The sequence below is a fragment of the Pelmatolapia mariae genome, linkage group LG6, assembly GCF_036321145.2.
Source record: "Pelmatolapia mariae isolate MD_Pm_ZW linkage group LG6, Pm_UMD_F_2, whole genome shotgun sequence".
NCBI classification, from domain to species: domain Eukaryota; kingdom Metazoa; phylum Chordata; class Actinopteri; order Cichliformes; family Cichlidae; genus Pelmatolapia; species Pelmatolapia mariae.
Genome location: NC_086232.1, coordinates 25,896,227 through 25,920,010, shown reverse-complemented (window position 1 = coordinate 25,920,010; position 23,784 = coordinate 25,896,227). Strand labels below are relative to the sequence as shown.

The 23,784-nt window shown below is 40.7% G+C and overlaps 1 protein-coding gene across 1 annotated transcript in view; it reads left to right on the top strand.

The window, feature by feature from the left end:
* adgrl3.1 (adhesion G protein-coupled receptor L3.1) overlaps positions 1-23,784 on the top strand; it is a 115,892-nt gene that overhangs the window by 72,155 nt on the left and 19,953 nt on the right. The window contains exons 8-16 of the mRNA XM_063476368.2: positions 1,785-2,198; positions 2,525-2,628; positions 3,364-3,549; positions 5,132-5,170; positions 11,994-12,177; positions 16,245-16,367; positions 16,533-16,738; positions 19,433-19,609; positions 20,588-20,797. Of these exons, the coding sequence (XP_063332438.1) occupies positions 1,785-2,198; positions 2,525-2,628; positions 3,364-3,549; positions 5,132-5,170; positions 11,994-12,177; positions 16,245-16,367; positions 16,533-16,738; positions 19,433-19,609; positions 20,588-20,797 (1,643 nt within the window). The remainder of the gene's footprint in view (positions 1-1,784; positions 2,199-2,524; positions 2,629-3,363; positions 3,550-5,131; positions 5,171-11,993; positions 12,178-16,244; positions 16,368-16,532; positions 16,739-19,432; positions 19,610-20,587; positions 20,798-23,784) is intronic.

Genomic DNA, 23,784 nt, shown 5'->3' with positions numbered 1-23,784 from the left:
GTGGAGTTATATTTAGGCTCATGTCAGACTTGCACTCCTTTCTTCAGTGAAACATCTGCAACCCTACAGTGTCAGTGACCACCGTGTAATACGTATTATGACCTAAGGCAAACCAATGAGAAACACAAGTCTCCTGAAAATTGTGAAATCAATCATTTTAGCACGAAGGCAGTTTTTAAGCTTATTGTTATTATTTTTTAAACTGAAAAATTTTAAAGAACCCTGTTAACCAGAAATCAGAAATACGAAATGTTTGAAGGCACGTGCAGCTCAGTCTTCTCTTAACAGATTTTTGGTTATCATTGCTTTGTGAAAAAGTCTACAAGCTGACTCAGAAGAGAAAGATTAGAAAATACATATTTGTGTTGAAGAAAGTAGCATAACGTGAAATTGAAGAGTTCATATTTGAGTTGCCTTGTGATCTGTGCTGTGTGTGTTTGCGTGTCACACACTGTGGGATTTGAATAGCAGGGTGAAGCCAGAACACATTTTTAGAATCGTCTATTGATTTTTGTTTAGTAACTAAGTTGTAGCTGAATCTAAAAATACCAGGTGCAAAAGTGCAACATTATTAAATTTTTACAGTGTAGTTTGGAGACAAGGCAACTCACATAATGTGGAATATGTAAACTTAATAGACAGATGTCTGTAATTACAATTTTCTAAAAAGTGCTCTTGTGTATATTTTACATATATAAATATGCTCAGCTGTATAGTAAATGTGCGGCAGATGAGACTAATCTGTGCTTTTGTTAAAGGCAAGTAACAATTAAGCTGTAGAGACTAGTCTCCTCCAGTGTACGGTATTTAACTGTAAATCAAATTTAAAAATTGTTCATTTCTTCATATCGTTTTTTAATCGTGCAAGACTGATCTTGCAAAAAGAGTGAGACAGACTGGTACAGCCTCTGCATCCACGATGGCACAGACACTTCACCAACATACTGTACGCTTCCCATCATCTCATCCATTCATTCTTTATTTCTGTCCCCTAAACAGGGTCAATGTGAATAATTGAACCTCTTTACAATTAAATATTGACAATAGAAGAGTGTGCCGTATGCATTTAAGTGGCCTTCCTACCTCTTGTGATGTCATACTGCTATGAATCATGCATGCCACTGAAAGAATGTTTTTTCTGCCAGGTTAAGCAGCAAGAACCATTAGTTTCCCCAAAGGAAACACCAATGCAGGGAAAAACCAATCACTGGTCTTGCTTTGAGCTGGAGATTTGCAGTTTATACAGTGAAACTTTTTCACAAACCCAACTTTGCCACACATGCTCAGGTTTGTTCTGTTATAAGTGTTGTTGGCTGAACTGTTTAGAAACATGTCCTGCAATTGATGGTAATAAATAGGACTCGATAGTAGGAAATGACCCCACAAAGATCTGGCGCATGACCGCACTGACAAGGATGAAACACTAACATTGGGAAGTCATCAGAAACATGAGCTACTCCCTGTCAAAGCTATTTGGCGCCGTGTAAACAAATCCCTGCAATGTGTTTGTGTCCGTTGCTACATTATTTATGCTTATTTGATTGCTCGAATCATTTGGTGCTAAGCGGATGGGTCTTTTAACACTGTAGATCTTACGTTTTTTATCCCAAGGATGAACCTTGAAGGCGTAAGCCCTAGCGTCCAGGGCTCATAAAACCACCTGTAATCTAATACTGTGGGGATCCACAAATGTGCACAGCACATATTTTTCCTTCTGGCTTTTCGTTGAAGAACTCAGGCTTTGTGTGTTTTTGTGAATTTAACCAGAGTCTCCTCTCTCCTAGACTTTCGCCCACCTCCCATAATCCCCCCAAACCGAGGAGGGGGACCAATTGGTGGGGGAGGTTCCTCTTCATCTACCAGCCGTGCCGCCACCACCACACGGTCTCCCCCCTCCTACACCACTCCAAGGCCTCTACTGACAACATCCCCTGGTCAGCGATATCGAACAACTACCACTGTCCGCCAACCCATTCTGGTTCCTCCTGGAGGTTCATCGTCTGACAGCAATCAGATTCCTGACACCAATCAGAAAGTTGGGGGTCGATCCCCTCCAGTGCAAGTCCCTCCAGCACCCCCACAGCCCCCAATCCTCCCTCCTCAGGACTTCTGTAATCCAGTAGTGACAGCCGACATATCGTGGCCTCGCACACAGCAGGGCCAGACAGCCAAACAGCCGTGCCCTGTAGGGACACTGGGTAAGGAGGCCAAATAGTTTATATCGCATAAACAGTTATACATGGTAACGGTGTATGTGAATAATCTATATATTACTTTTTTTGTTATTTTCTCCTACCAAGTAATTATTGGAAAAATGATACAACACACACACACATACACAACACTTTGTCAGGACAAATATTCGTGTTTGGGTCAGTTAATACACACATCAGTAATGATCCACCAATTACACACACACAGGCAAACACAAAATGCTTAGCGAACCCTAGGGAGCTCAAGAGTCTTCCTTTCTCCTGGTGAATGTCAGTGCTGTCATATTATCTTCCCTTTGCTTATCTTGCAGGCGTGGCTACATATGTGTGCGTAGCTCATTTGGGGCACTGGGATACCCAAGGCCCTGACCTCAGCAATTGCACGTCACCCTGGGTCAACCACATCATGCAGAAAGTAAGTCTGAAAGCTACCCCCAGACCTCGTGGCTCCTATCAAGCCCCAGTTTAAGCTTAGCGCATGATGAACATAGTTCTGGAGCAATTTTTCTCACGCATGAAGGGGCACTGGTCACAGGGAAAGATTTAGGCCATGTATCCATCCTCATTTGTTAGCCCTAACTCGTGTTAGAGATTTGAGGGATATGCCATAGCTTTAGGAAAGAGGAAATGTTCAATAGCATCCCTAATTCACAGTGGGCTCTTATCTTAAAAGGGTAGCAGACCTCATGATAGGCTTATTTACATACAGTGCATCATTTTTTTTATGGAAAATGCGTTTGGTACTTACTTATACTTTTGCTGCCCCATTTTTTATGATAAAACAGAGAAAATCTGAGGTGCTAAAACAGGAGTTCTCTCTATAACATAATGCTTAGCTTAATATATGCTTAGTATATTATAAATGTATTATTTTTTCTAGTCCTTGTGTCTTTTTCAACTTCCACTCTTTTGCATATACATCTCTTCCCTGCCGATCCGTCCTCTCCCCTCCTGTTATTTCTCCATCCGTTGTTGCCTTTTCCTCTGTCTCACTGTGTACTTGTAATGCCCTCACAAACTTTTTCTACTTTCTCAAACTTTCCCTTCACTTCTCACCTTTTTGTTTTATTTGTTTTTTTTCTTTACTGCCATCCATCTCTTCTTGCACATTGTGACTTTCCCATACCCTGTCATCCACTCTGACACGCAGCTTCGGTCGGGCGAGACGGCAGCAATTGTAGCCAGGGAACTGGCAGAGCAGACCAAAGGACTTCTGCATCCTGGCGATGTGCCATCTACAGTGCGGGCCATGGTCCAACTAGTCGAACTGCTGGACGTCCAACTCAGAAATCTCACCCCTGGGGGCAAGGACAGTGCTGCCCGCAGCCTCACCAAGGTACTGTCTTGAGAAATAAGAGGTAAAAGAGGTAAATGTAGGGCGAGTGAGTGAGTAAAATCAACGTTTTCTTGCAAGCGTTAGGATAGAGGGGTTTTGCAGTTTAAATGCAAGTAAATTAAGAGAAAGAGAATTGAGAGAGAGAGAGAGAGAGAGAGGGAAGCAGATAGAGGGACTCTTTGATGTTAACAGTAAGATGAAAAGCAGCAGTTGTTAGTATTTTTGCCTTACGCTCATTCTCAGGGGTTAGGAAAGTCTCTCCGTGCAGAGTTTGATGAAGAGCCATACATAAAGCTGTAAATTTCAAAATGATAAATAGCTGCTTTTAGACAGTATTTTATCTTCTTCTGTGTGTGGCTCTTTGTAACAAGTTTTGCTCGACATTATGGCTGATAGATAACTGCTTTTAGTCTTTGGCATAGTTCCTGAACTCTTTTCAGAGCAGGACCCAAATTTAATAAAAGTCCATCTCAGGCCACGAGGAGTTATTCTCATTAAAACATACGGACATGTTTTACGCCGTAGCTCGTTGTTCTAATGAACTTCAGGCTTTGAGCTACAACTCCGAAGACGTTGTTGACAATTAGGCTCGAGCGCTCACTTTGGGATTACGTTAATGGAAACTCGATTCCAAGTATGCAAAGGATCTGTTTTGTTATGGCTGTAGATAAATTTAGTTCTGCGCCATGCAGGCATGTAGGCATTCAATTAAAGTGTGTTAAATCACGGGGGAATGGTTGACTGGCTGGCTTGGCTGGCTAATTGACTGACTGAGTGGATGCTGGACTGTTTCTTGATTGTCTCTGCTGAGGTCAACGGTGATAGGCGGGGTTTAGCCACCGGACTGACAGCTGCTGCCACCGCTTTGGCAGCCACTGCCTTTTTTATTTAGCTTTAGCGTCCGAGTCCCTCTGTCGGTGTTGTCTTCCACTTTTCCCCGTTTACCTCTTATTGTCTCACTATCACATACTTTAAATCTCTTCTCCTTCCTCTAAGTAATTCATTAACATGTGGGAAGTCGATACATACTGGAGCAAGTGTAAGTGGAATCAATTAATCTGTGTTTTGCTGTTGACCAAATGGCCTGTTAACTGTTAGATATGTAGAGAGGAAAAAAGCCCTCCATTGAAAAGGAAAAGTGTTCCTCCTGATTTCAATAATGGGCCAATTACATATAAATCTAACTGAGTAATACGCTAGCATATTATGCAAATTTTTGTTTGGAAATCAAATATGACCAATGACGCACGAGTGGCACAGTAATTAATGCCATCAATTCACTTGACAGTAGATGCACAGAATGAGTAGGGTGGGGGGGAAGAAATGGAGGAACAGAGGAAATTATTAAGACAATCTGGAAGAAAAGAGGAGAAGAAGAATAGAGGGGGAAAAAGCATGAAAGACAATTAGAGTATAAGGAATGACAAAAGGAGGCGAATGAGGAGAATAACAATATATTTTAACCATCAAAGCCTTTTTCCTGCAGTGGTAATGAAGTGGGTGTAACTGTCTTTGTGTGTCTGCGCGTGTGTATGATTGAGAGGTGTTATATCGCTAACAGCTGAATTGTTTGAATTTGCAGCTTCAGAAGAGAGAAAGGTCCTGCAGGTTTTTCGCACAGGTATTTCCGTTTCCTGGTATGGTTGATTATTTTGCCACACCACAGTCCCACGTGTTTTTCTTTTCTTTTTAACACTCAGCATGTAATCTAGCAAGCGAGCTTTTGTGTTTGCGTGTGTACATGTGATCACACATTACAATGCTCTGCGTAGAATTCAAATTCTACGCTGCAGCATTTGTCTTATGGTTTGCAACCCAACCCTTTGAAGAGGGCGGTCATTTTAACAGGGGAGACTACCCACTTGTGTCTCCCGGTAAAGTTTTAGTCTCCTCAAAGGGTTTGCTGACATTCTTTTGTTTTCAGCTTTAATTTTTTTTTTCTTGCAGTCAGAATCGATAGTACTGATAAGAGGCCATGATCAATATCAATAATAGCTCATCTATTTTGCAGTTCTGTCTGCAGAATTGTAAACAGGCCCGCCTGAAACCAAACGACTCGCTATCCATCTCCATTCAATGAAATGCCCTCTGTGTTGGTGCATCAGAAAGAAAGAACTGAGTATGATGGATATGCTGTTGCATATTTGTTGATCACGGCCTCGCTGCCTTAGAAATAATAGAGGCTTTATGTTTGTGGCTCAGTATTCATTTATGTTTCATCCTTGCTGGTCTGCTTGTATTGATGTTTGTACGTGTTGACGCCATGGGCTGACACCGCTAACAAAACAATCTAACGTCATTTAGGCATGTTTCTGGTCAGCTAAAATCACTATTCAGAACATCAAAAGGACCCCACCTTCCTCATCAATGAGCTGTAGACTAGATAGACTGCAGTCTCTCGTTTTCTCTGTCGGCACCCCTGGCACACACACACACACACACACACACTAGTGATGGGGTGGCTCTTTTTCTCCTGATGCAGGCTTTTTTTCCCACTCTCCCCCTGAAAAGTCTTAACGTCAGCACCAGTCAGCAATGTCACATCACAGAACATGGTTTAGGACTATATGCAAGCTGACACACACACAACTCACACATGTACGCACACGCAATATATAAATATATTTTCAACAATGATCTTGTGCTGTCACATCACAACCGTCAGACTTTTTGATGTGTCTCCTTAATCCAATACAAGTGCCACGTTTCAGAGAGCGGCACCATTTAGACAACTTGTTACAGGTTAAAATCAAAACCACCACACACTTTGGGTTCTGCAGGGGGCTGGGAGTGATCGATTATATAATTAGCCTTAGTAATGTGAAACAAAATTATACCAACAGTCCCTTACTCTGCCAGATAGAAATGCGCGTGATTAGGGATGTGGTGTGGTGCTGCCCTCTTCTCGTTAATTATCTACAGCACTAATTGCCAAGTGAGGAGAGTGGGCAGGAGGTTTGGGTTCTTAATAGAGACAAAAAATAATTGAATTCTCTCTCTCCTTTTCTTTCTCTCTCTGTCGCTCTCTCTCCTTCGCTCTCACTCTCACACTCCATCTCTCCTCCTCTCTCACTTCGTTTGGGGAACTGGGGACTCGTTTCATGTATACTAAATTGGCAATTTATTCATGATGAAGTTGGTGGTGTGGAGAGGCTTTGATGCTTTAGGGTGGATTGATGGAGGGGGGTAGAGTCTGTAAGGTAGAAGGGAAATGAGAAACAGGGAAGGAGGGACCAGAAATTAAACAGAAAAAGAGAAGAGAGTTACAGAAACAGCAATGTGAGGAAAAGAGAAAAAAAACAACCCCAAACAATAAAGGGGGCAGTGAGAAGACAGCGATGCTCAATGACAATGTCTAATTTGCCCTCCATTTATGGATGGCAGGTCAGAACATGGCATGCTGTGAATTTAAAGCCTGATTTAGCTGCAAACTCATCCTGTCAGGGAAGACAAACTCAAACAACAACTGACAGATAAGCCTGCTTCTCTGATGAAAACATTTTCAAAACATGCACCTTCTCAGAGCTCATCCAAGCGAGTAAAAGGGAAAAAAAAAAATTCCATTCTTTTCTCTAGTCTCACATCTTTCCGTGCTTCAAGACGTCCTAACTCTTTCAGGTTACATGTTACCGTGCATGAGTGTGCACATACTGTACATCCACGCGCACGCGCTCGAGCGTGTGCTCGCGATCCCCTTGTGTAGCTCGGAGTAGGAGACCAACCCAGCTCTAGTCTGTCTTGCTGCTGCTGTTTACGCTGGATTACCCCAACGCTTCAAAGCATTTCACTTCTGCCCCATTTACTGGTGTGTGCATGTGAGTACGTGCGTGCGTGCTGTGTATATGTGTGCAGACATGCACTCGCCTACCCTGCAAATACGTGGCCTCACACACGCACACATTCACTCATACACACACAAACGAATGACACTCTTATCTGTCTCTGCAGAGTCTCTCCCCTCTTTGAAGACCCCTAAAAAAAAACCTGTCTCTATTTTAGCCCTCAAGTCCTTATACTTGTGCGGATAGAAATGTCACCAGAGCTTACAGGCGCGCACACACATGCACACGCGCGCACCCAAACATATATTCCATCTCTGACTTTCTGATGCTGAGATGTCTGGACCTCAAGGAAATCATACCCCTTCTTCTCCTTACCTATCTTTCTCCTCTTCAGATATAATCTCGGTGCCAGCGAATTAAATTAAATTTCATTGAAAAAAAAATTATATGAAATTGAAAATGCACGATAATCAAAAGTTCAATAAAAAGCAATAGAAAGTTTAATGAGAGTAGAAAAATGGGGTTATCTGAAACACATCAAAGTGAGCGCTTGGGAGAAGCACCAGTCGCGTGAATGAATGAAAAGCTGCGCCATTGCATTCATATCTGCCATGTCTACAGGACATCCTCTCCACTGAGCATCTCTCTTTGCCTGTTCGGCTACTGTACAGCAAGTGGAGCAGAATGATGCACTACAAGTCTTCTCTTAGCTACTTGTGCACACACTCAACTGAACACACAGCCATGAGAACACATACGTTACATGCAGCACGTATCTCAGTCCCTTTTAATGTGTTTCTACACCATATATTTATGAGATATGCACATACATGTCGTTCCCACACTCAATGCGACATTAAGGCAGCTGAAGAAGTTAAAAATCCTTTTCTCATAAAGCACAGATCACATGAAATTCTGATTGTAAACACACTTCATTGCATAGCTTTGCTGTCGGGGCAGCACAGCAGTGTGGTGGTTAGCACTGTCGCCTCACAGCAAGAATGTAATGGGTTTAAATCCAAGCTGGGGCCTTTCTGTGGGGACGGTATGTTTTCACCTGTGCCTCCATGGGTTCTCTCCAGCTATTCTGGCTTTCGTCCACAGTCCAATGATATCCTAAGGTTAATCTGTGATTCTAAATTGGTGTGAATGTGTGAATGTGAGTGTGACTGGTTGTTCTCTCTGTGCTCGCCCTGCCTGTTCCGGGTGTACCCCGCCTCTTACCCAACAACAGATGCAATAGAAAATAATACAAATAGGCAAAAGTAAATAGCAAAGTATAAAATCAATCACAGAAATAACTAACAAAGTTATTAACCTCCTAGGACCTGGCATCCACATATGTGGACATCCCATTTTGGGTTGTCTAGACCAAAATACTAAATTTTGCTCTACAAGGGCCTGATGTCCACTTACGAGGACATTATGCTGACACTGTTCTATCAAAATTTAAAACGAATGTCCTCATATGTGGATCTCATTTTTCTCAGAGACAAAATCAGGTTAAAAAAAAAATCTGGTAATTCTTTGTTTTTACATTCATCAGGTCCCAATCAGCCCAAATAGCAAAGAGAAGTTGAAAATGCATGCCATGAAAGAGTTCGGGTCTCAGGAGGTTAAATAAGAAAATGGATGGATTGATGCATGAAATTTCAAATATCGTTTCTGTGGATACGCTAAGGTAGTTTGTTGCAGATCATGGCAGTATCCCTAAAAAGAAGTCAGATGGAGCGGGAAGAATACACTTGGGAGAGAAAACTTCCTGCTTTAGCTATGACCACAATGCTTAGTGTAAGATAGAAGTGCATCTGATTTTTGTTTGCACAATGCACATGCATTTAAAAAAATTTTGTCACTGCTGTTTTAGATATGCTCTCCAAAAAGGAAGAGTCTAATCACTGAGAGATGTTTGAAGGGTCTATCTGTCGATATTTGCAAGTATCCAACAATTTTAAGATTAATCATTTAATTAACAAACTAATAACATTTTAAAATATTAGAAAAGTGTACAAGTGTGAAAAACTGAAAAGCTGAAACCAAAGAATTTTTTGCTTCAAAAAATGGCTCGAATGATTCATTGATTATTGAACTACTTGCTTGACAACGAGTTAATCGTCTCGGCATTAGCTTGATTATAATCAGCATCATAATCATTTAGTTGACTGCTGGTGTTTTTCCCCATCTGGTTGGTACCAGATTTTAATACTTTAATGTCTTAAATGTGGATTTCACAACTAATGGGAATTAATGGGCAAAATAACTAAGAAATTTCTCTTTGAAAGGAACTGAAGCTTGTAGTTTCTTGTCAAAGTATCAATTAGTGAATATAGAAATACATTTGCTGGTTTACACAGATGACGTGCACAATGTGAATCAAATGATTTGCATCATAAAAACTGTTTGTTTCATCAAACACAGTACAAGACAGCGTAACAATGGTTGAGTCTAAAAAATTTATTTATTTTTTGTTATATATAGGTTCAGTTTTTATTTGATCTCACCAATTTACCATTGTTAAATCGCTTGTTCTTAACACTGTATACATTTGGGAAATGACAAAAGCAGTACCTGCTTTGAAAATAAAACGTTTCCCTGTCTAGCTTGATAAATGATTTCTGCTACCTCACAATTCAGATCCTCCTTTGTTGTATTTTTCAAGCTTTTGTTTTGCTGAATTGGCCTTCCCTTAAAAAAAAAGTCTTAATACATCATGTCTTATTCTCTAGGGCACTTTTTTTGCCTAATCATGTTACTCATAAACCTGATCAGCTGCAAGATGTTTCACATTTCCTGTCTTCTTTTGCTCTCGTCCATTTTTTCATTTCAAAATGAGTATTTAGTTTTTTTAAAAAGAACATCATGAAACGTTTTCAGCTCCAATATTTAACATGCTCTCTTTGTGTTACTTTAAATTAAATACAGATTTGAAGTGATCTGCAAATTATTACATTCTGTTTTTATTTGCGTTTTACACAGTGAACCAACTTTTTTTTTTTTTTTTTTTTGGATACTGGTTTGTATGTTTTGCGTGTGTGCTGCATATCCTCTCCTGCTTATTCTGGTTGTTTGCCGAAGCAGTGGATTAATTAGTTCTTGTTTACATGTAGCCCTCCCAAACTCATTCAATATGCATCCCAGCTAATTAACTGCTAGTGCTAAAAGAGGACATAATATTATCATATTAGTTTGTTGGCTAAGCACCAGTTTTTCTTGCGTGAGATATACTGTAACTACACGTGGATAAAGAAACAACAGGTAGGATTAGTTTTAATTCAAAAAGGCAAGTGTTTTGTAGCGCATGCCATCAACACTCGCATGAGTCATCATCTCCACTGTTTCTTTAGGCTTTACTTATCCACCGCGCACACAAAACACATCGTTTACTGCTTCTGTCTCCTCTCCTCCTTCCTGCTCCCTCACTTCTCCTTAACCCTGAGTGAAAGGGACAAAAAGGAAGTCAAACGCTGGATGTGTGAATGCCAATAAACTGATGTCTTTCACTCTTCCTCCCTGCCCTTGCAATTCCCCACTGAAGTCCCCCTTAGCTTGTATAATCGCACCTGTGTTACTTTTCCCACTTTGCCATCCACGCTTCTCAAGAGAGAGGAGCATTGAAAGAGTGAAGGCAGAGCGAGGGATTGGAGTTTCTTTGCAGAAAGGCTGGTTTACAGAGCGAGCGAAAGAGAAAATAAAGAGACAGACCGGAGTGTGAGGTGTGTGTGTTTGATAGTACCCGTAGTCGCTTTTCCACCTCTCTTGTTCCCAGTGGAGGCCTGTCACCATGGACTCACTGGACTGTTTTATCACTCTCACATGGCCCTCCCCTTCCTGTCCACCTCTGCTCCAGCTCTCTTTTCTCTTTTGTTTCTTTATCTCTCCCAGAGTCTTCTAAGATGTGTGTGCGTGTCTGCACTGTATGTGTGGCGTTCATGTCTGAAAATAAGGAGGTGAACTCTTAAAAGCATAACAAAAAAAAAAGAAGTATGAGCTGGAGACAAAATAAGCATTGTTTTATGGGGAACATTTCATCTATGTGAGCCAACACTTTTCCGTTTAATTTGGTCATATTTTTGGATTCAAACCCGTTCTGCACGGCTGGATATGACCCAGCAGGCATTATCTGATAAAACTCTAATTTCTTCTCAGACCCTCAAGCACAAGTTTTCAAACTTGAAGATAAGACTTTGGCTGAAAAAAAGAAAATACAGAAAGGGAGAAAGAAACTGAACCAGGTTTGGGGGTGTCGACACATGGTGATTGCAATCAGCTAATTAGCTTAGCTTGATTTTCATAACATCTGTGATGGCTTTTCTATCACAGCATCCTCACACAAAGAGAAGAAAAGGGTGTAATAAACATTAAAAAGTGTAGAGTTCAACTTTGAAGATGTACTTTAGATTTAATAACTGTTTTTGTCTTTGTTGTGTCTGCATGGGAATGCCACATTTGCATTGCTAACAGTTTTTTGGTCTTGATTATCATGATTTATTAACATGATAAATGAAAATCAACTGCATTCTCGCTGATGCATTCAGCTGACTTCAGTAGTTGGTGTGTAGCAGTGTTATTTGCACCACGAGTGGATTTGCATTCCTTTAATAAATAAGTGGTAAATATGTTCGTTTCCTCTTTGTGACCTCTGTGTCTCTGCTGCTGCCCCAGGCCATGGTGGAGACCGTGAATAATTTGTTGCATCCACGAGCTGAGAAAGCGTGGCGAGAACTGCCCACCAGTGAGCAGCTTCACTCGGCTACCCTGCTCCTCGACACCGTGGAGACCGGGGCTTTTATGTTGGCTGACAACCTCCTGAAGACTGACACTGTGCAGGAGACTACTGACTACATCCGTGAGTACATTGTTAGGATCCTTCCTGTCCTCTAAACTCAGTTGGACCTTGTGAGCGCTGACAATTGAGATAGCCTGTAGTCAAACCTCCAACTCTTACAGTGGATCATAAGAGTTGAGGGAGCCAGTCAAGTCTTAGGTTTTGGTGCTTGGACAAGGTCAAAGCAGGATTTGACTGGAACAAAAGCATTTGTTCATCGTCTTTACCTAAATACAAAATAAGAGAAGAAATAACTAATAAATTGTTAGATTTCGCTGTTTTTTCTTCTTTTTTGTTTTTTCCTCTTACAGAACTTATAATAACATGAAAGAGCTCAGTCTGCTGAAGATCTAAGAACATGATGTAATATCATAGTAAGAGGCAACACTGACAGCAGGCATTATCAAACCCAATGTCTGAGATCTATGTTTCATAATACAAATTAGAGGCAAGGCTTAGTATCTAGCTTCACATTATGTCAAAAGATGGCATCTTCCTTCACTTAATGGACGTATACTGTTCAGCCACAACATAAAAACCACATCCTTGTTTGCTCTTATACTGCCAAAACAGTTCGGTCCCCTTCGGGGCATGGATACAGCCCCTCTGGGATGTTCGCAGCACATCCGTTGGGTCCTGCGGATTGCTGTGATGCTCAGTTGCATTGTGATTTGGGAAGTTTGACAATGACTGCAGCTCTGTTGCTGAGCAGTTTTTGTGATTTGTTGTGTTGCACTGTCCTTCTGTGTATCATGGAGTATCATGGCCACTGCAGAACATTTCCTTTGTAACAGTAGTTGTACATATGAAAATAAGATCAATCTAATTATCAGGGCCCAAGGTTCTTAGAGCGAAAATGCCTTGCTAATACCAGAGGAGAATAGCCAGAGTGGTATTTTAACAAGGTGACAGATTTTTCACTTCACCTGTCTGTTTGCAGCCAGGTTTTGATGTTGTGGCTGACTGATATTAACAAGTGTGTTATTTCTTAGAGTTTTGAGACAAAAGATTACATGAATACTTGCACAAGTGAATGTTGATGTGAATTAATACAGTCAAAGGAACAAAATATTAATCTAATAACATTAGGTTTCTATTCTGTAAATGTCCGATCACAGAAAACAAACAAAAAACCACGTAATAAAAAACCATGGCAGGCTTTACAGTCGATAAATGTACTAAACATAAACATATCACATAGTATATGAATTCTGAAGTACTGCTTTCTGCAGTGATAAAAAGGGGAAACAACAGTGCACACTTTCTTTTTCTAGGATAGTAGCCATTATGCTAAAAAAAAAGTGCTGAAAAAACACTGAATTTTGTATCAGAATTTTGGGACACTGAGTGCTGAGGGACTCCTTGAAGACTCAAAATGGTATCACTAATATGTGACTATGTGACTGGACTAAGCATAACAACCTGTTACACTGATCCCACTGTTATAGTGCTTAATCCTCTTAATACTGTAAGTAGACTGTGTACAGATATTATTAATTCAAGCAAAGCAATTACAATTCTGTGCACAAAAGGGCACTACAATCTTATACCTGTTGGACTGCTAAAGCTCCTAGTATGCATTTCCTTTGCAAGAGATTAAATATATTTTTGAATGTCTAAATATTTTGATACAAAGCAACATGTACAGCAGAATACATACAGCTTTGCATGCTAGCTTTAGGTCATGGTGAAGACATCAACGTGAAAATCTCATTGAAAAATATTGGCTTCAATGCAGAGATGAATTGGTTTCCATATATTTTTCTTTGCTGAACTTGCAGACAGAATTGACAAAAACAGAACACAGATAGTTATTATAGCATTGTGTCCATCACTTTCCCCCTTTCTCTTCTCTTTTTCTGTCATATTTTTTTCCACTTATCTCATTATCAAACCTTGGAATAAGCGCGTTTTAATGGAGAGTAAAAATTTTATTTGATTTTCATTTCTTTACATGGAATATGTACTTGGAGGCATCGTTTCATCTTTTCTCAGATCAGCGAGTTGCAATCTGTTATGTTTCCCTTGGTTATCCTCTTGTTTACACTCCCCCGCCCCTCCACCCAATTTAATTTTTTTTAACATTTCCTCCGCGCCATTCCCCCATTACCAACATTCACCAAGTCTGTATGTTACTCAGTTAGAGATAAAAAGCCATGGAGGAGGAAGAAATAAAGATGATAACGAAATAAGAAGGAAGACTGGATGAGCGCGTGCTTGAGGGCGGCGGCGGTGGTGGAATGTCAAATGATGCTCTGAGGGGTCTTTTTGCTCACTTTCACATCAGTAGGCAATGAAATTACAGCTATTTCAGTCACAGATAATGATGATAAAATCACTGCATTTCCAATCAAAGACCGTTAAGATTCCTCAAAGTCACTCCTTACAACACGACTTTATGTTCTCGCTTAAGTTTAAGTACAACAGTCCATTTCAACAACTGACATCCTACACAGTTTCACCTTGCATAATTTCAAACTTGCATCTCCTCCAGTGTTTCCTTTCTCTCCTGATCACACTAAATAAATGTGATTACGTAAACAGTCGTGGAGATGTAGGCTACTGCCTCTCCGAAGAACTTAAAAAACAGGAAGTGATCTTTTTCCTGTGAAATTTTGTCTCCACATTCTTCTGCTTTTTTGTGTTGTTAATCTTCCCTCGCAGCTAATCCAGTGGGCAGATCCACCATGATTATCTCTCCCCTTTATTCATAACCAGCCTGTCATTTCTCTCGTTCTCTCCCTTCATCCTCACTGCTCTCTCTGAGTCTTTTCTCCTCCGCTCTCTTCCGTGCACTTTTTAAGCTCCCTCCTCCTTTTTTTTTTCTTTTCTCAAGTCTTTGAGATGAGAGTGAGTGACAAGAATAAATTATTTGACGCATTTTAAAGGAGCCACAGCAGCTACTGTAAGTGATATTATTGTGTTAGATTGTGCGTGTGCGACTATGAGCCACAGTATTAAGCAGATGAATAAATAGTGTTATTATTAGAACCAAAACAGTGATTTGAAAGGATAACGCAGCGGTAACAGCGTGCGCGTGTGATAACGATAATGAACAAGTGTGTTTCTTAGGAGGAGGATTGTCTTGACAAGGATGCTTTAATTAGATTAGACTCAGCGTGTTTTGATACCCCGCTGATGTGTGTGGGTGTGGATGCGTGTGTACATGTGTATGCATGCGTGTGGGTGGGTCGATGTAGCTCATGTGGAAGTGGTGGTGGGGGTGGGGGGTGTCTCAGCCAATGTTTCTCTTTCTTTATGCATACCCACGTCTATGCTTATGTCCATCTTCCTCACTCATCTTCCACTTGCTCGTTTCTATACGTTAGTATCTCTTGCCTGTAAAGCCTTATCTATCGTATGCCTGAGAGAGAACATAGTCTTCTTTCTATCTCTACTCCAGTCCTCTCCTTTAAGTGTATCTGCTTATCTCATCCATTCGGCTCCTCTGATTACCCTCTTTTTTACCTCTCTAAACCACTCCTCCACGACCTCTTCGTCTGTCTGTCTTTTCCACCTTTTATCCCACTCTGCCATTTTTACCCTCATCTCCATCAGCGATGTCCTTGTGTTGTTTATTTGATCAGGGAGGCAGGGCTTTTTTTTTTCTTTTACCATGAAAGCATCATTCTAAATCACCAATTTGCTCAGAAACACAAGATAGCAACACACCAAAGGTATAATTAGTTCTTAATTAGAAACTTTATCTAATACATTACATAGCTGTAATCAGGAATGTGCTAACGAACCTGGACGCTGAAATAATTCCTACAATACAGAGGAGGCTGTGGATAATCTACCTCAAAGTGCTGGAGCAGTTGCCTGGAGACATTGTTACCTATTTTAGCAGGAAAAAAAATGTACATTATTTCACTTTGATATCTGTCAGCTTTTTCATTTTCTTTGTTTAGGAGAAGCTTGAAACTGTTTCGGGACTCATGCCAGTGCTGTGCTGTGAAGCACTTAGTGAGAAAACATGGTTATTACAAGAGTCTGCAAAACAAATCTGATGTAATGCGCTATGCTATAACTTACCATTAGGGCGTGCGTGTTTTGTGTGCATGTGTGTTTGCGTGTACGTATTTCAGTGCTGGAAGTAGCCAGGCTGAGCACGGATGGGAACCTCGCAGACCTGACATTCCCTCAGTCGGAACAACACGGAAACTCCATCCAGCTGTCAGCCAGCACTCTCAAACAGCATGGCAGAAATGGTAGCAGAGAAATCGCATGTTTTCATCCTTGCACTTACTCTCACTGTGATTTCTGTCTCTCTGTGCCTCTCAATCTTCTTTTCTCACCCACTTGAAGTGTCAAATTTCTGTCATCATTGCTTTACAACAATTATCGAGTGCACTATTCGTGTCCCTTTCATACAGGTGAGATCAGGATGGTGTTTGTCTTGTACAAGAACTTGGGTTCCTACCTGTCCACGGAGAACGCCAGCGTCAGACTGAGCAGTGATGCCATCTATCCTAATTACTCTGTTATCGTCAACTCCCCGGTCATCACCGCATCCATTAACAAGGAGAGCAATAAGGTTTACCTGTCAGAGCCTGTGGTCTTCACTGTCAAACATCTACAGGTGAGTAAAAAAAACTCACAAAAGACCAAAAGCAGCTAGAAATTGAAGGTTTGTAGCCAGAAGTTTAAAATGTTAATCCCTCTGTTCTATAGAAATCCATTGTTGTGCCAAAAAGTGTTGCTTTATAGGAAACAATATGAGAAATGTAGTTTACACCATCAAAGTTTCACATGTATAGTGTTCTGGTGCTGTAAATTCTGACTAAGAGTCCACAGCTGGAAACACTTACCGAAAATTGACTACTTACTCCGATTTGAGTAATGTTTGCTTCAACCTACAGGCTTTAGCAATTAAAAAAAAAGAAAAGATTTATTTCCAGTCAATTCTACTTTATTCATGTAATGCCAAATCATATCATACGTCATTATAGGTCATTTTAAGGTCGAGACTGACAATATTTGCATAGAAACCCTGCAGTTCTCCAATATGGGAGGAAAAAAGAAATATTTTTAACAGGAAGAAACCTGCGACAGAACCAGACTTAGGGTGGGCGGCTGTCTGCCTTTACCAGTTGGGGTAAGAGGAAAGTGAAGAGTGAAAAGATGAGCAATGAGGAACAACAACCACTCAGCAAGTAGGTGAGGTCAACAACATACTTGCTGAAAGGTACAGGTAACGAGTATAAAATGGATAAGTGCAGGTTAGGCTTTAAAAGAGGAATCAAAAATATTCCCTGGATGCTTTATCAGGATCACTTGTTTAGCTGCTCATTAACGCAAATATCTAATGAGCCAGTTACATGGTTTGATCAAGCCGGTCTGCTGCGGTTCAAACTGAACATCAGAATGGAGCAGAAGAAAAGTGACTTAGACATTAAACGTGGCATGGCTGTTGGTGCCAGGCGGGCTGGTGTGAGAATTTCAGAAACTGCTGATCTACTGGGATTTCTCCACATAGCCATCACTAGGGTTCACAGACAAAGGTCCAAAAAGGAGAAAATATTCAGTAAGCAGCAATTCTCTGGGTGAAAATGTCCTGCTGCTACAGCAGCAGAAGAACACCACACCTGTCAGCTGAGAACACAAAAACACAGGCACAAGCAAAATTGGATAAGGGAACACTGTGAAAATATTGCCAAATGTCAATTTCTGCCAGTACATTTAGATGGTATGGGTTGGTGTAAGCAACATAAAATGCATCCTGCCTTGTATCAGCGGTTCAGGCTAGCGGTGATGTAATTGTGTGGGGGATCATTTCTTGCACACTTTAGGCCCCCTTAGCTCCAGTTGAGCATCATTTTAAATGCTACAGCCTGAGTATTGTTGCTGACTACATCCATCCCTTCATGACCACAGTGTACCCATCTTCTGATCTCTGCTTCCAGCAGGATAACACGCTTTGTTACAAAACTCAAATCACCTCAAACTAATTTCTTGAACATGACAATCCACAATCACCAGATTTTACTCCAGCGCCTTTCGGAGCTTTGAATAATGGATGTGCAGATGACAAATCTGCAGCAACTGGATGATGCTGTGATGTCAGCATGGACCAAAATCTCAGAGTAATGTACCAGCTCCTTGTTGAATCTGTAGACAAAACAAAGAGTTATGGCAGTTATGAAGCCAAAAAGAGATCTAGTTCGGTACTTTAGTTTAGTTTAGTGCATAATTCCACAGAAAGTGAGGGAAGTCTAAAAAGAACTGAAGAAAACTTGTTGTTTTCAGACTTCCGTATTAAATCATTGTATATTGCATGTTCCTGGGTCTGTGACTCAGGGTTAGCTGATTGAGCCCTGACTATATGACTAAAATAGTTTGAATAAAGGCTAGTTTTTTGTTAACCTCTAGTTCACCTCTGCAGTATGCATTTGGGTTCAAACTTCCTGCATTTAATGACAGTATATAGTAGTAGTAACCAGACCTAAAGACATAAGGCATGAAACTCAGGCCTGATTCAGACAAAAACATGACGTTTAGAAGCCCTGGAAAGGCTCAAATATTAAAATGTTGTTTCTGTGTCATTGCGGGATGATGTTCAAACATCGAAATGTCTTGCAGCCATTTTTGATCACTTGTGTACTAACTTGGCTCGACTCGCTTTGACTTGCCCCAAATGACCAAATCATAACATTAGCAATTACTGCAGACTGAATTCCACATAACTTTATAAGAATTTCATAAGTATGAATCAGGGTGGTCAGTAACATGGTTTTATTTTGTGTTTCGCATCCAAAAAGCAAATACTTATCCAGTTGGTGATCCAGCTTGTTGGCAGCAAAAACCAAAAATCCTCACTGTTTCTCTTGCTCTTTTTGAGAGTAGCTTTACCAACCCAACGCACACAGCTTCATCAGTTTACACAACACAAACAGCTCCTACACTCCAGAATCTCACACAACAAGCATGGACGCAGCTCTGTCACCTCCTCTCATGCCTCTATGTTTATTTGTTGCTGCAATCTCACATTCTGTCCCTTCTGTTTGTTGTTTTGTTGCTGTGTGTATTTGACTCTGTCTCTGTGTTTCTTCCTCTACATCCTTTTTCCACCAATTCCTCCCACCAGTTTCTCACTTTTTTTTGGCTCACCGACCACTCCATGCTTTCTGCCTCCCACCTCCCCATGACCGAGTATCTATTCTGTGTCCCCGTGTTCTCCCAACCCTCCTGCTTTTTTGTCTCTCAGTTCCTTCCTGTCTGTCTGGGTTTCTCTCAATCACACTCTGCCTCTCTTTCTCTCTCTCTCATCTTCCAGCATTCAGAAAAGAATTTCAATCCCAACTGTTCATTCTGGAGCTACTCCAAGCGCACCATGACGGGATTCTGGTCTACGCAGGACTGTCGTCTGCTGGCCACCAATCGTACACACACCAGCTGCTCCTGCACCCACCTTACCAGCTTTGCAGTGCTCATGGCCCATGTGGAGGTCAAGGTAGGCATTTTTCTCTGCTTGTGCATGCCAGAAGGGGGTGGGCGATATCTAGGGGTCAGTTATTTATTATTTGATTAGCAGTGGCTGGTCAACATATTCTGAAAATAGAAGGAGAGGAAGAAAAGAAGAGAGATCACAACATCTGAAAAGTAGATTATGAATCTTTGGAGTCTGAATAACCACGTTGGCAGGGAAAATCTTTACAATTGATTTGTCAAGCTGCATGATGACATTGATTTGAGGGGAAAAAATGTACTTCAAACATCTCAGAGTTCTGGATTACTAAAGCAGATACAAAAATAAGCTTCAGGTCTTATTTTCATTCTAAAAGTGATGCTTGACTGATCAGACAGTGAAAACATGTTTTTTTTCTTCAGATTTTGGTTTTGTTTTGGTTTTTTTTAGCTATCCATGAGCCTTAGTGGGTGGTTAATAAAAGCATTATTCTCCCGCCATGTGTGGGATAAGTACTTTTTGTCTCTCTCTCTCTTTTGTTATGTTAAGACCAAGTTTCTTTACACAAATCAGCCCTTGTAACTCTGGATATTGCGCGACACCTATTCCCTCCCCGTGGGCTAGGATGCGTGTTTCTTCCAAAGGGGTCATGGTCAGAGCCAGCTCGGCTGCTCTGTGTGAACGCAGTGTGAGGGTCTGAGCAGTAGATCCATCACAACAGCGCTAGGTTGAACATTGCTCTACCTGCCAGCTTGCAGGACACTGATGGATAGAGCCAGCACACCTGTGCAACACAGCGTAACGCTGTGGCCCTGAACGCTCAACGACACACAGCCAGACTCACATAAGCCAGGGGTGGGGGGGTTTAACTGTCTGCTCCTACAGTTTGTTTCACCTTACAACAGTATGACTCATGTATGATGTTAGCATACCAAGGCTATGCATAGCTATAGTAGCTGTAAATGACATTGTTATTATTGAATTATCAACTTAAACTTGTCTCTCTGTTTGCACATTTCACAGAAAACAGGCAGCATGCACGACGTGCTCCTGGATGTCATCACGTGGGTGGGCATACTGTTGTCACTGGTTTGCCTGCTTATCTGCATCTTCACCTTCTGCTTCTTCAGAGGGCTTCAGAGCGATCGCAACACCATTCACAAGAACCTCTGCATCAGCCTCTTCATTGCTGAGTCTCTGTTTCTGTATGGGATCAACAAGGCCGACCAGCCGGTAAGAAGGGTTCAGTTCCCCTGTGTGAGCTTATGCGAGTGTGTGCAGTATACGCGGCGTATGGAAGAATATTACTTTGACCATAAATTCAGACAAGTCCACGGCACATGTTGGCATAACTATCCACTGGCCAATACCACAAATCATCAGACTGTTTATTAACTTTGTGTCAGTGGTTTACCACACTTGTGCTACTACTGAATAAAACAGGAGATGTGGTACAGTAACAGTGATCTTTGGAATAAATCCAAGCCATCATTTCTCGTAGCGATTGTGAAATGAAACAATATTCTTACTATTCTATGAAATGGTTTTGCATCATTAAAAGTATTTATTTTTTCTTCAACGTGTTAAGTAATCCCATCATCAAAATCATGTACGCACCTGTGCGTATGTAAAAAAAACCTAATTTGCCTGCTTTGCAATCCATTCATAGTCAGCCATGATTTACAATGCAAAGAGCGCCCACAAAGATCTGCCATATAATGTGTTAAACCTCATGTAGCTCATATGAGGCCGATTTGTGAATATGAGTTCAGACTGCTTTTGATTAACACCTCAGTGCTGTTGGATTTCCGCTCTGACCTCAGTCTGTATGCATCAGTACCCAACAGTAAAGTTACCTTGTACAAATGCAAGGTAAAATAAAGACCATTAAAGATGGCTATTTTGAAAAATTTACTCTTGACACTGAAAGTTCTGGTCAAGTGGTGTTATGTATTTTCTTTATTTTCCCTCCTTATAAGTAGGCAAATCATTTTTGTCAAATACCCCTGAGACTGAGTGAAGCAGAATTTATGTACGATATAAAATAGATATAGGCAATAATATATATTTTTAATTATTACTAATAATGTCATTATTATATATGTATTTAGTAACATTAAACCTAAGCATTACTGACTATTTATAAGTTATCTGCTCTCGACCAGGCTCAGAGACAGAGACAGACCAAGTGAAACATCTAGAGCAAAGCTGGGAATTATTTTAAACAGATTCCTGCGATCCAGGTAAACATTTATATAGAAGCTTTTCATGAAGTCACATCTTTGTGGGCAAAAGTGCTAACTTATTGAATATGCTCTATATACTATTTATAAGAATGGTTCTACTCTCCTCAGGCGTAATGGTAGCTCTAGCCTAATTGGTCGCAGTGGTACGTTTGTCAAATGTAGTGCCATTTGCAACACTATTGTGTTTTTCTGCATGTGGAATAGAAATGTGCATTTTCAGAACAACAAATGCATCGTTAACTGCACAAGTCCTTGTGACACTCAGAACAAATAGCCCTTCCCTCGAGAGCGTGGAGGCTTTTTAAAATCATGAGACACAATTTGCGAAGCATTTTCTTTACGTATCACTTAAGCAACCAATCAAACTCTATCCCTGAAGGAATTCAGTGCAGTGCAGTTTTTTGGCTCAACAGTGGGGGATCCACATGGTGTGCATTCCAATCATAGCCCAAGATGTATAATCCATATGGTCCGCATTCAGTACGCCAGTCATGGATTAGAACTTTAAACCTCACTTGGGTACAAGCGTTTTGCACACAAATCTTATGGGACAGATTCTGAGAGGAGATTCTCGCCTTTATTATCTCTGCACAAGGACACCTAAATAATAATCAACACACAGGAAAGGATGAGCTTTTTCACCACTTCTCTCTGTAAGTTAGGGCTCAAGGCTGTATCCTTTACCTCCCCCATAGTATACAAGAAGCCTCAGAACACCTCGAAGCATTTGCATCCTGCTGAGCTTTCAGTGAGAAAACCTTCTCACTGTAAATGAAGAGACAAAGCAAATTGGATGGAGAGCGCGTTTTGATCGTGGCGCTTGTGCGTTTCTCTTTGTCTGTGTGTTTGCGTGGGAGGGATCATGTTGTTTTGTTTTTGTGGGGTTTTTTTTTTTTTTTTTTGCATGTATGTGTGCTGCCGTATTTGCGTGTTGTTCTCCCGTTAATTACCGGTGACTATTCGTGACCTCCATTAACATCTTCAGCGTCACTTAGCTCGAAGCCGGTTAAGCCAGTAATTCCAGCAGGAAAACTAAATGACTTTGCATAAGCAGCCACTTTTTTTTCTACCTGTGTGTGCATGCATGTGTGTGCCTTTGCCTGTGAAAGCTACACTCTGCGATCATTAGAAATGGAAATGAGTGACTCCCTCACCCCCTAAACTCATTGTCTCTCAGACATTAGGTAATTGTCTCTCGTTGCAAACCCCTCTATTATAAGTCTGTCTGTTAGCGCTTCCACTGAGTGATTTAGGAGTGAATCTTTAGATTAGAACATTGGCATGATTGACCAAGTTTCAGCGCTCATTCGTTTTTCACCTTTCTTTTTCTTAATCAACACTCTTTCTTTGCCATCGAATTGCCAAAATTATTAATGTCTTTTTAGGTTTGATCCCTGGCTTTTGTTTTTTTTATTCACATTCTTTGCACCTCTGTGTTTTTTCTTCTCTTTTTTGGAATGAGCAGAGTCTCTCACAGGGTTTTCTAAGTATGTTATCATCTATCACTCTAAGACTTTTACATGTCTTTCATCCGTCACTGTTCACTGGCACGTCTTTTAAAATAGATTTACTCACTTTCAGTGTATAAAACGCAGAGTTGGTTCTGGTAGGTGCAAAACGTTCTAATTTGTGTTTTGTGTTTGATAATTGCAATTCTCTAGGAAGTACGTTAACAAGCACAGTGTTTATCTTATATAAAACATTTAGTTCTGCATTAGTAAAAGTGTAAAAAAGCCGTATGTTTTCACAACTATTCAGCATCCAAACCGAAGTTAGTTATGGGCTTTTTTTTCTTTTCAAAGCTCCAAAATCTGTCAAATTTTATGTGATTTTTGTTTTGTCTCTTTCAAACCAAGATGCTGAGTCATTTTTGCAGCAGTTCCACTTATTTTGTTCATCCTTGGCATTGACAAAAATCATATTGTATTTTCAACAGCGCTGGCAAGTAATTCGCCCTCCTCAACAACTCATTGT